This window comes from Protopterus annectens, chromosome 9.part0, assembly GCF_019279795.1.
Source record: "Protopterus annectens isolate FY-2018-M chromosome 9.part0, PAN1.0, whole genome shotgun sequence".
In the NCBI taxonomy this organism is placed as follows: domain Eukaryota; kingdom Metazoa; phylum Chordata; order Ceratodontiformes; family Protopteridae; genus Protopterus; species Protopterus annectens.
Window position 1 is genome coordinate 131,389,997 of NC_056743.1, and position 12,779 is coordinate 131,402,775.

Here is a 12,779-nt window from a genome sequence, read left to right on the forward strand (position 1 = left end):
GACAACATTTATTTACTTATTACTTATTTTACATTTGTTTAACTGGAAAGTCCGACTGGGCAGAGCCCATTTTCAGCAGAGGCCTTGATAGAAAGCTCCACAAAAACTGACAGTACATACAACATTAGTAACAGTAAATACAGGATGACAAACAATATATACAACATAAGTTACAGTAGATACAGCAAATCTAACAGCAGATACAACATCAAATATGGAACTTAACAGAGTGATATTATTAACATAGAACCTATAAGTATTAATTTACATTTGTAAAGGGAAATAATTCTAGATTTATCACACATTTAAGAAAGAAAAAAAGAAAAATCATAATACAAATAAGATCATTGTCCAAGAGACAGGCTGAATAATTAATGTAGAGTGTACTTATAACTGGAGATCAGCCAGGAGTGTTTCATGAGCAGAGCCAAGTGTCATAATTTTTGAGTAGTTTTTAAACTGGTGTGTGTTGTCAGTGGTTCTAATATTATGGGGGAAGAGAGTTCCAGGTTTTTGAGATACAAGAAGAGTATAAGAAGTCTGCTGCAGTGTTACTAGTTTTAAAGACTTGTAGTAAAGTTTTATTTGATGATCGTACCGTTCGATTGTTAGAGTAAGGTTGTAGCAAACTTTGGACAGCTGGAGTTTTTTCAGGGTTATAGAGTAATTTGTGGCCATGATTAATTGGTTTTATGCAAGAAGATGAGGTAGTTCAAGCTAGGAGAGTTCTTTGAGGGCTAAACAGAGATATGACCTGTGTAATGCTATAATTATCCAGTAGCAAATGTAGCTATTTTGTTATAGCATGTATTCAATTTATCTAAACCTGTTTTTTTTTTTTTTTTTTTTTGAGGTTGATAAGGACGGGTGAAGCATATAATAGATTTGCTAGTAGGTGGGTTCTGGCTATGGCAGCTCTTAAGGAGTCTGTTAAAAAGTTTTGGTTTTTGTAAAGGGTGCCCATTTTTTGTGGACTTTTTTAATTGTGATATATGCAAGTCAAATCTTAGCTTATCGTCTACAATGACTCCTAGTAGTTTGGTGGATGGTTCAGATGTAATTATTGTGTTGTTAGCTGTAATGTGGAACTGTGGGGGGGGATCAAGCAGTCTGGTAAGTTGAAAGATCATAAGTTTTGTTTTTTTGGGGTTAAGAAAAAGTTGGGAGTTAGCCAGCCATGTTTCAATTTCTATAAAGGCCTGTTGTGTTTTGTCCTAAAGTTGTTGCATGGTAGGGGCTGCACATATTAATGTTGAATCATCTGCATATTGGATAATGGTGGTAAGTAAAGTGGCTGAGTTGAGGTTATTAGTGAAAATACTGAAGGGAAGAGAGTAAAGTATGGATCCCTGTGGGACTCCAAGGGTAATAGGGAGACGCGTGGCGAGGTCATATTGCCATGTAACTGCCTGCTGATGACCTGTGAAGTAACTATGGAACTATGAGACACATGAAGGGTGTATCTTTAGTTCTGAGAGATCAGTCAGAAGTTTGTTATAGGAGACTGTGTCAACAGCTTTAGACATATCCAAGAAAACTGATGTGACTATGTTTCCCTTATTCCTGTATTGGTTTATGGTGTTGGTAAAGCTAAGTAGAGCAGTGGTTGTACTATGGGACAGTCCAAATCCATGTTGGGAGATGACAAGTAAGTTACTGGATGTGAGATATCTCATAAGTTGGGAATATATACATTTCTACAGGAGTTTTGAAAGTAGAGATAGGATAGCTATGGGGAATAATTAGGTCAATTGATTTTTACCACCTTTATGTAGGGGGATAATAAAAGAAATTGTACAGATGGTCGGGTCGTAGTTTTCAGAAATCGAGTGGTTAATCGGTAATGATAGGGATAAGATATAGCTTCAGCTGCAATTTTTAGGAACTCTGCTGGTAAGTTATCAGCTGCAGTTGTAGTTGGTTTAAATTTTTTTAGAAGTTTTTCTATAGTTTGAGTGGGGATGGGTTGAAATGAGAAGTAAGTATTATTATTGTTAGATTGTTAGCTGTTTGTAGGTTATTGGGGTTATCTCTGGTTAGTGCAAGAATGCTTTCTGTAAAGTATCTGTTAAACTGTTCAGCTGTGGTTTCAGTTATTTGTTAAGGTGGGGGAAGGGGTTGCTGTTTGTCCGGGATTGAGTATGTTTTTGATTGTAGCCCAGAATTTTTGCGGGTTATTTTGATACTTAATTTGCATATTAGTACAATAGTTCTTTTTGTCTAGCTTGATTTAGTGTTTAACTTTGTTCCTGAGTTGTTGATAAGTTACACGCCCAGGCAGAGTTTTTCTAGTATGCCAGGAGCTCCAGGCCATGTCCTTTTGCTTAAGGAGGGTTTTTGTTCCAGTAGTAAGCCATGGGGCAAGAACTGGCTTTGACACAACCTGCTCTAGGAGTGCCATACTGTTGGGTATATTGAGGAAAGTATTATTAAAATGCTCAACTGATGCATCTAAGGGTAAAGTCTTTAGTTGACTCCACTTACAGTGTTTTAGAGTGTAGATTAGTTCCTGTGGTTTAAAATGTTTTTTATTACAGATTTGATGATATATAGTGTGCTTAGTAGGGTTAATGTGTTGCCTAGGTAGGTAGGTATGTGATCGTTGATGTCTTCTGATAAACAGCCAGCATTTTGAAAATGGGAGGGTTTGGTTGTTAGGGCCCAATTGAGAATGGAGTGCTTGTTAAATTTTTTTTGTCCATTCTGGTAGGGAACTGGATACTTTGTGAGAAGCCATACAGATTAATGTGGTTGTTAGAGTTACATGTAAACCAGTCAGTAGTAAGATCACCCATGATAATAGTTTCTTGGGTGATGTTATTAGAGATGCATTGAAGGATGTGTTCAGTGGTGGAAATATTATCGCCTGGTGGGATGTAAATGGCTACTATAGTTATGTGCTTGTTAGCATTAATTTGTAATTTGGCACGAAGTAGCTCAGTATTAGTAGGGGTAGACATTTGTAGATTTAGAGCTGTCACAGTTAGGCTGCTTTTGAAAAGTATAGCTACTCCACCTCTTATTTTGTCATTTCTGTCTGCTTGAAGTATATTATACCCTGAATGTGTAATTTTCTTGTCTCTGAGTTTAAGTCTCTGGTTTAAGCCAGAACTCTGTTAGTATGGCTATTTCTGAGGAATAATGTGATAGGATAGCCTCTAGTTCATGAACTTTATTAACCAGACTTCTAACATTTAAGTTCAGAACAATACATCAGTGTTTTTGTGAGGTATATTAAGTATGTGTGGTGTTATTTTATTTATTTATTTATTTATTTATTGATTGGCATTTATTAACCCCGGTTAGTCCAGCTGGGTTTTTGGCCCATTTTCAGTGGAGACCTGAGGAGAAAAGCTCCATAGTACAGACAGTTTACAAACTAAAATAAAATAAACATTTACAGTAACAAAGGAATAAGAAATTGAGTTATGTGCACACATTGTGGTTGAAAATCAGTCCTCTACTGAACAGGCTTAAGATTATTTACATATTTACAAACATGAGTTTGAGACATCAGATGTGATGTATACATCAGAAAGAGGTAACCTCCAGTACAGGGATTGCTATTTTGAGGAGAAATTGCTGAGCTGAGGTGAAATCAAGAGTGGAGAGGGGGGATCAAGTTGGGGCTTTACAAGAACAGATTTTGGAGCTGAGTAAGTGGAGTTTGAGTTTTTCTTAAAGTGGGCTAGGTGAATGGTGGAGCATATGTCTCTAGGAAGTTTGTTCCAAGTCTGGGCTATGGAGTATTTATATAAGAGTTTGCCTACAGCTTTTTTTGGTTGGTACGTATGTAGTAGTTGCTGATTTGAGGTACGGAGAGTACGAGAAGGAGTGTAGGTAGAAATGAAGGAAGAGAGAGCAGGACAAGATGACGGTTTGTAGAGAATAGAGTGTAACATTTGAAGTTGTAACAGTACATGCAAGAATTCCAGCCAATTTAGGGATTTGAGGGCTAGGCAGTGGTGTGCGTTATATGGAGAGTTAGTGATGAATCTAGAAATCTTATGGTAAGTTTGTTGGAGTTTATTTGAGGCTGTGGTTTGAATGTTAGTGAACACTGGGGCAGCATAGAGAAGGGAGGGGAGTAGGAGAGCTTGAGCAAGCGAGAGTCTAGCATTTGGAGTTAGGAATTTTTTGTTACGATATAGTAGACCTCATTTTTGGTTTGTCTTTTTTATACATTGGAGAAGGTGCATAATAAATTTGAGTTCATCCAGTTTTTTCTTGTGGCAACATACAAAAATATAGTGTGACTAATACATAATGCAGTTCTCTACTACATTAAAGCAAGATACACTTTCAACATATTTTAAACACTTGTCAATGCAGTAAGACAGAGCAGTTCAGTGCAATATGTGAAATAACCCTTCTCGCTCTGTATCAGTAAACAAGGAAACAGACCATATATCTAGGTGCATATGTGACAGCAGTTCATTAAGCAGAAATATCTAAAGGCATTCTGCAGTGTTAAAAACAACAGAAACAGATAGTATAAGCTGTTGTAATAAAGAATTAGGTATTAAACCACCATGTACAGCATACCTTGAATGCAAGAACTTACATGAGGACAATTACACACCAAGGGAGACAAAACAGCTGCTGTGGCATTTAAAAAAAAAAAGAAACAAAATGGCATCCTGGCTTTATAATATCTCAGGCAATCTAATACAAGACAAGAGCTGGAGGACAGAGGAGTAAAGACTACAGGGAAGGAGATGGATAGCCAATGGGTAATTGAACTCTGCAGACACTGTTTGTGAAGTGCAAGAGGATTAGAAACATAACAGTACAATTAAATCATAAACCAGTAGCAGCCTTCCAGCTTCGGCAGGAAAAAATATATATACTTGGTACCAGAAATGATATAATGCCTGTCACTTTAAAGCAGGTTTTACCTTTCTGTGACCCTCTAATCTCAAACACGTAACATCATACTAGTAGGAAGCTTTACCATAAAATCATTCATTCGTTTGTGATCAGTGCTCTACCCAAGTTAAGTAAATATATATATATATATATATAGACAGAGAGAGAGAGAGAGAGATAAAAGAAACAATCACCCTGCTCCTTTCCTTAAGGATATACATATAGGGTTTATGTTGAATAGACTGAAGCACCGATGTAACATTACATCAAAAATACAGTACAGTACAGTGAACCCTGCACATTAAACACCCATCAATGAATGTAGCACAAAACAGAAAAACTACAATTATACTATTTCAAACTGTAAAGAATTGTTATAAAACATTATAAGCAATGTAATGAATAATATGCATAAAGCATGACTGACCATACTTACCACTATCATTTATTATAACCACTGTATATACATAAACACTATTTTTTATGAATAACCCTAAAATAAAATTAAAAAAAAAATCACAAATATAAACAAAATAAAACCAAGAAAATAACAACTTTGTCTCATAAGCAAAATAAGACACTCAGATGTGTGGCTTGCTGCCTGATAAGACTACATCCATAGAACAAAATAAACTTGGTACAAATACTTCATACCTTATGAACACTGTCACATCAAAAAATAAACAATACATCTTTGTGTCTTGCGTGTGTGTGCGCGCGCACACATATAGATAGATAGATAGATAGATAGATAGATATGAAAATGTGTCTGAGCATCTCTGAACATGATATATCCATATCATCCCACAGGAAATGTAGGCCTTGTAAATGGAGTTTTCTACTTCTAGCACTTTTACATCAACAGTCTTAAAATAATTTAAGTCTGGTGTATAAAACGTAACCATATTAAGATTAAGAAATAATTTGCTGATGATACCTTTGACACAGGTTGGATGGTCGCCTGTCCACTGTCCATCCTTTAAACATATTCTATGGTCACTTCCAGTTAGTTGATAAGAGCTATTGCATGTAAACTGAAGCACTGTTCCAACGGTTGCGTGACCATCAATAATGCGACCGGTTCCTTCTATAGTTGTCATATACCCATGCAGTGGTATGCCAGGCTGTGCACAGGTCTGCAACTTTTCAACTGGATCTAGAGATGGGAGAAATATGCAAAGTAATGTATAAAATGTCAGTGCATAGCTGTATATGTGATGCTATTTACAGAGACTAAAATTAGAGCTGACATTATTCCAGATAATTTCAGAACTGAAATAATCATGTTTTTTTTATAATAAAAGTTAGAGTGATAGTTATAGAAATATGACAGGCTATATGTTTGTAAACTAAAAGAGGAAGTCACATTAGTTTCAACTGAGGAACTCATCGTATTCTGCTTGCTTTTATTTCATAGATTACTATAGGCTAATTGCCCTTGTGGGCCATTTGAAGCCTAGCCAATTACCCCATGTGAGAATCCAACCCTGCACCTTGTAACCGCCTTAACCATTATGCCATCCTCCCTTAACCTTTGCAGATACCCATTTTGCATTCATTATAACACGATTAAAAAGTACACATTATAAATGACACATGCATTTCTATAACATACTGTACGTGGGGCAGCTTTGCTTGTTTGAGTGACAAGTATATCTTTGTCAGATTTCTGATGTGAAAATTGGCAGTCCAGCAGTGTATATTAGTGTGCATGAATGTGTGTTTGTGCGGGTGTGCAGACATGTCCTCAGAAGGAGGTTGTACACTGCATTTATCAAGTCTTTCTAAATATAGACTGATTTTTTATTCTGAACCATACCGCTCGGACTCTCTAGAATTTTGCCAAATGTCCATTTTTTGCTTCATATTTTTTGGTCTTGTCCTAAAAAAAATTATAACTTCCTGGCAAATCTTTGAGGTTTCCAGTCACAAAATAATGACAAACATTTGGATTTCAGACTTCATATCGTTCAGAAAATGTGTGCTAGTATAAAACCTGTTAGTTTATCAACTATCAAAGTTATTAAGAGCAATATTGAAAACTTTGTTTTGATTTTGTCCCTTTGTCCCCTCATTATTTTTGGCTTTGTTCAGAATTTGTGAGCAAAGAGGTTGAGAGGTATGTTCTAAACCATGGTATGTATAAATGCCTCTACCCCCCTCCCCGTTTATTTATTAGTACAGTTAATCTGTAGTGTTTTCTGGAAAAACATCTCTTTCTCACTGGTAATAGCTAGCTGGTTCTTCCTCCTGTTACCTATAATTTTTTATTACCAATATTATTCTTTCATATGCAGCAATGGGTTTTCATAAGTAAGATCGCTTTGCTTATAGTTATTTGGCTGCTTGCAAATATTATTTTATCTGTACTTGGGTTGGTTGTTTGAGTGAATCATTCTTTAAGGCTTCATGCTTGTATATTGACAGCATCTAAAATCGATTTCCTTTACTATGCACATTGTCTTATTTGATCAAATATTTGAGCCAAATAAATGAAAATGGATGCCTAAATGTGCTATAAATGCAAATCTTACCACATTGTGGAACACTTGGTGACCAGTTCCCATCCAGTTGGCAATAGGCTACGTGGCTGCCTTTTAACTTGTAACCAGGATTGCAGCTGAAGAAAACCTGGCATCCATATCTAAAGTCCGTTCCTTTCATAATTCCATTTGATGGCGCACCTGGGTTCCTACACATCACCACTGACAGTTCAGATATTTGAAAAAATCCACTTTATTAAAAACCACAAGGCTTTGTTGAACAGAGAAATTCATTAGATTTCTTAGTCATTCATACATAAATAACACTGCAGAATTCTTTGCAACAATACTGTCAAGTAGAAATAATTCCTAGTAAGGAAAATCTTTGCCAGTTATGCCTTTACTTGCCTACTATCTGAGCAGACTTTAATCAGAATGCATTCAGAAATGTTATTAAATTTTATGCAGTAGATGTGCTGTGTTACTTTGAATCATCACAATTTTTAGATCGCCATCCTTTCATATAAGCTGCTTTACTACAGTAACTTTAGTCTGATGAAAACATTTAAAATACATATTTGGCTTCTTGGGTACCATCACACCCTTAGTATTGCTTTTATACTTTGTATATAAATGTAATATAATTAAGGAAAGTGAATAAAACAATGTTTCATATACTGCAGAATGCTGTATTTGCATGAATAACCCATGAAGGTTGGTCTGCTAGTGTTCAGGTTAAGCATGGATGATGTAACACCTTGTCAAGCCCCATTAGATAAGCTGCAACTTGTTGTCCAAGATTTAGAAATAGGCCTGGCCATCAGCGATATCGTTGTGGCAAAAATGGCCTTTTAGAGTCAGCATGAAAGCAAATCGCTCAGAGACTCATTAGCAACAATGAGGAAAGATTTCATTATCAGCTAATTTGCATGCTTCTCAGTCACTTAGTGTTTACCACAAGTGTTAATGGGCCCTTTTCTGCTGCCATTGTGGTAATACTGAACCAATGAAGCCTCCAGAGAGAAAGAGTCCACTCCAATAGTAAAAACATGTTGTTTAATGCACCGCTGATTACAGTGGTGCATTAAAGGACGTGCTTTTACTATTGGAGTGGACTGTTTTTCTCTCTGGAGGCTTCTTAGGTTCAGTATTGCTTCTTGTTCACAGCCTGGTTTTAGCCCTTGTGGTAATCACCACTTGCAAACAATGTACTGAGTTAACAGAGACACCACAAACACATACATACACACACACACACACACACACACACACACACACACACACACACACACACACACACACTACAGTCACGAAAATAAAATGGACAACATTCAAAAGTCTGAACTAGCGAGCACGTTGGATAGATTTTTACATTGCTAGAAATCTGTATAAAATTGTATTGCAAAGAGCCAAGGATGAATTCCTTAAAATTCAGCACACCAGACTAATGACAAACCTAAATATTTTTGAATGAAGTAGCAAACTGTTAAGCAAAACCAAGGTGAGCCTAGCTTAAAACCAGGCATGATAGCCAGATCTTCTCTGTCAAAACCACCATCACCAAATTAAGTAACCATTTTTCAAACAAATAAATACAAATCTACCCCGTTACACAAATATCTTGGCTCAGACTGCATTTAAAATACTCCACACCTTCTTTTCATCCTAACTCATTAACATCTATATGGTGTGGAATATTGCACCCCTTGTAGCCTATGCACGTCCTTGAATGCCAGGACATTTTCTTAAAAATCAACTTAAACAGCATATGATAATCAAGGCTTTTCTAAGCAAAACATCCTAGATTAACAATCTTAGTGTCATTTATTAATAACTATTTGCCACTTCTAATTCTGCCTATTATAAGCTGGTAAATCATATAGTTAAAGACGCCTTAAGGAACTCTGGGTGTTAACTAGAAGTATACAAAAAAGGAGCCGTAGGCTTGAATGAGTTAAGCCAGTATGCATGTCTAGGAGATTAGAAGTGGCTAAAGAAATTCCCAAGTTATGGCTCAGGAAGATGCATTCCTGCTCCTCATGTCATATTGTCCCATCTCCATTTCATTTTCCATCTCACAATCTCAATAACGCTGTAAAAGGTCATGCCTGTACACCCTTTGTCTTACAGAAACTCACACAATCTACTCACCAAACAGCAGCACGACTTTAGGAAGGTTTATAGATGTGTGAGCTCCATTCTCTCTCTCTCTCTCTCTCTCTCACCAACACTATTTTGCAAACTATGGATGATGGTAAACCAAGTAGTCTGTCATAGATAAAGCCATAGTAGATTCAGTCCAGCATGTTAAACTTCTGTCAGAGGTGTTCTGTTACATCTTCTCTGTCTTTCAGTATTTGAAGAGTAGCCACCCCTACTAGAATCCAATGTAAAAAAAAATCTATTTAAAACAAGTATTCTTTGGCATACAATAAGTCAGAGACCTGGAGCTACTCCTGTTAATTATTTGTTATAACCACCTTCGGTATCTGTCGACCCAGAATTCCAATAAGATCTGGAGCCTTTATTTTATGACAACTTGAAGAGACATTAGGGGATGTACCTCTTACAGTATATAGCAGGGGGTAAAAGTCCATCCTTCCATCCATCCTCAACCCCTTTTTCCCATTTTGCACATGGTTATGGGGTGTATTAAAACAATACTGAAAAGCAGTAGGTACAATTCCAAGTAACAAACCAGACATGACCAAATGTGAGAACTGTACTTATTGCAGATATATAAATAGTGTTTATGTGACATGGAAATGATCATTACTGACACAGGAAACCTCCAAACTCTGGACCATCATAGAAAGGATTAATAATGACATGTGAAACCACCAAATACTGGACCCAACTCAATTTGGTTTCATCAAGGGCAGGTCATGTCTTCTCAACCTGATGGATTTCATTGAGAAGGTCAACAAAGAAAAGGATGATGGTAAAAGGGTTCACACTACCTACCTTGGCCTGGCCAAGGCATTTGGCACAATACCCCCTTAGGCATCGTTAAAAAACTCAACAGGTTAGGTATAAATCCTTACATCACCCAGTGGATAGCCAGCTGGTTCACAGACAGGACACAGGAAGTTAGAAATGGTGTGTCCACCTCTACAAAAGTGCCAGTCACAAGTGGAGTCCCTCAGGGATCAGTCCTGGGACCGCTCCTTTATGGCACTTACTTTTACGAAGTCAAACCCAATGTCAGTGGCCTCTGGCTGACAAAATTTGCAGATGATTGCAAACTAGGAAGAGCCATAGAATCCCCCATCAAAACTAATGTTCTCCAGGAAAGGCTCTCACAGACAAATTACTTGTGTCAAAGCCAAGGACTAAAACAAGTGCCAAGAAATGCATAATAGTATCCTTTCAGAAGTCATCCACTCCTGGTTACTATCATATCGATAATACACCATTGAGAGTGAATCCAATAGTTAGGGACTTGAGGACACACACAGACATTAATTCAGCCTTTAACCGTCATGTATATACAACAGCGAGGAAGGGATTCTATTTTACACAGCTTATAGGCTCATAGGTAGGTACTAGGCTATTGGCCCTAGGGCCTATACAAGCCTAGCCAAAAAGGTACCCTGGCTTTCGCCACCCAAGAAAATAATTTTCCTGTGCCCCTGTCAAGTAGAACCACAGAAGTGATCCCCGGGATGAATTTCATATTACCCATCCAATCATCGAGTTTTCTTGAAGAGTGCTAATGAGGAGCTCTGTTTGACTTAGATAGGTAATCTGTTCCAGAGTATGGGAAGTCTCTGGGACAGGAATCTATCCCTCAAGCATGTTCTGTTTATTGTGGTGACAAGGTTTAGGTCCCTAGAGCATGTAGCTCGGAGGGATTGGGATTTCTTTAAGTGGAGCATGTCCAACAGCTCTGGGTTTGACATAGCTTTGTATGTTATAAATAAAGGTATGGCATCTAGGTCGAAGGAGGTCATTTTTCCATTGAATTCAGCATTCACCAGACCTAACACTGCCCACTTTGGTATGTACCTAACTAGACACATCCAACAGTTGGAACATCCACAGAGGTTCCTAACTGAAAGAATACAGGGCTTAAGTAACATGTCCTATGCAGATCACCTCAAAGCACTATCCCTGTATTCTGTCTCATACAGGCTGTTGTAAGGAGATTTATGCCTGACATACAGGGAATTGTCAGATCCCACCATGATGGACCACCTGCACAGCTGCAAAACAAACTGCACCAGAATTACCTGTTCTAAAGACTGAAACCCTGCCTGTGATACGAATAGGACCTGCTGGACAGACAGGTATATATCACAAAGACTACCACTTCCCTGGAATAGGCTTTCCATCAATGTGAAGGAGAATTCTTAGACAACTGGATAGGATAAAAGAAATTCATCCCTGGTTTGGCACTTATGTCTCTAACAGACATAGGCAGCCTGCAAATGGTTCATCTCTCATGCCTCTATTTGTAAATTTTTCATCTCCCAAGCCCCTGCTGACACCTATCAAGTGTACTAGAACTTGTCAGAGATTTGGGCTGCATGGAAAAAAATGAAAAGACCAATGGTTAGACCACAGCTGAAGATAAAAATGGAATAATCCACGTCAGGAAATAAATCACTTGCAGCTTCACAGTAGTGCCCTTTATAAAACCAAAAGTTGTAACTGAGATGTAGTAGTCAAGGTAGGAAACGGTTCACTTGCAAGTGAACCGTTTCCTACCTTGAACTGCAAGTGAACCGTTTCCTACCTTGACTGCAAGTGAACCGTTTCCTACCTTGACTACTACATCTCAGTTACAACTTTTGGTTTTACAAAGGGCACTACTGTGAAGCTGCAAGTGATTTATTTCCTGACGTGGATTATTCCATTTTTATCTTCAGCTGTGGTCTAACCATTGGTCCTTTCATTTTTTTTCGCTTGAGGTGTATACCAGGTGTTTATCCAGCTTTTGTTTTCTTTCAAGTGTTATTTAGGCTGCATGGCTAGGCTTAAAAAGGGCCTTGTGGTTGACAGCCTAGTACACACCTATGAACCTATGACAGTAAATGTGTACAAGTGAACTACTGGATGTGCTGGGACAAGTAATTGTGACACAAAAAGTGTTGTGTATCTGGCTACGTGCCTTACATGACCAACATTTTATATAGCAAAGACAAAAAGGAGACTTTGTGGCAGGATTTATCAGCACTGCTCTTGTATTAAGACTAAGAACATTAATGCAGTTTCCAAATACAGACTTTACATAAATATATATATATATATATATACACACACACACACACACACACACACACATACATACACACACACACACACACACACACACACACACACACACACACACACACACACACACACACACACACACACACACACACACACACCAACTTTTAAAGATTTTATTTTTAATCCTTGAGAAGGTTTCCAAAGACATAA

At 37.5% G+C, this 12,779-nt stretch overlaps 1 protein-coding gene across 4 annotated transcripts in view; it reads right to left on the reverse strand.

The window, feature by feature from the left end:
- Positions 1 to 12,779, reverse strand: part of PAMR1 (peptidase domain containing associated with muscle regeneration 1) — a 1,499,432-nt gene that overhangs the window by 253,046 nt on the left and 1,233,607 nt on the right. For all 4 annotated transcript variants that reach the window (XM_044082656.1, XM_044082657.1, XM_044082655.1 and 1 more), the window contains 2 exons: positions 7,404 to 7,574; positions 5,807 to 6,025 (listed from right to left, as the gene is read on the reverse strand). In XM_044082656.1, the coding sequence (XP_043938591.1) occupies positions 5,807 to 6,025; positions 7,404 to 7,574 (390 nt within the window). The remainder of the gene's footprint in view (positions 1 to 5,806; positions 6,026 to 7,403; positions 7,575 to 12,779) is intronic.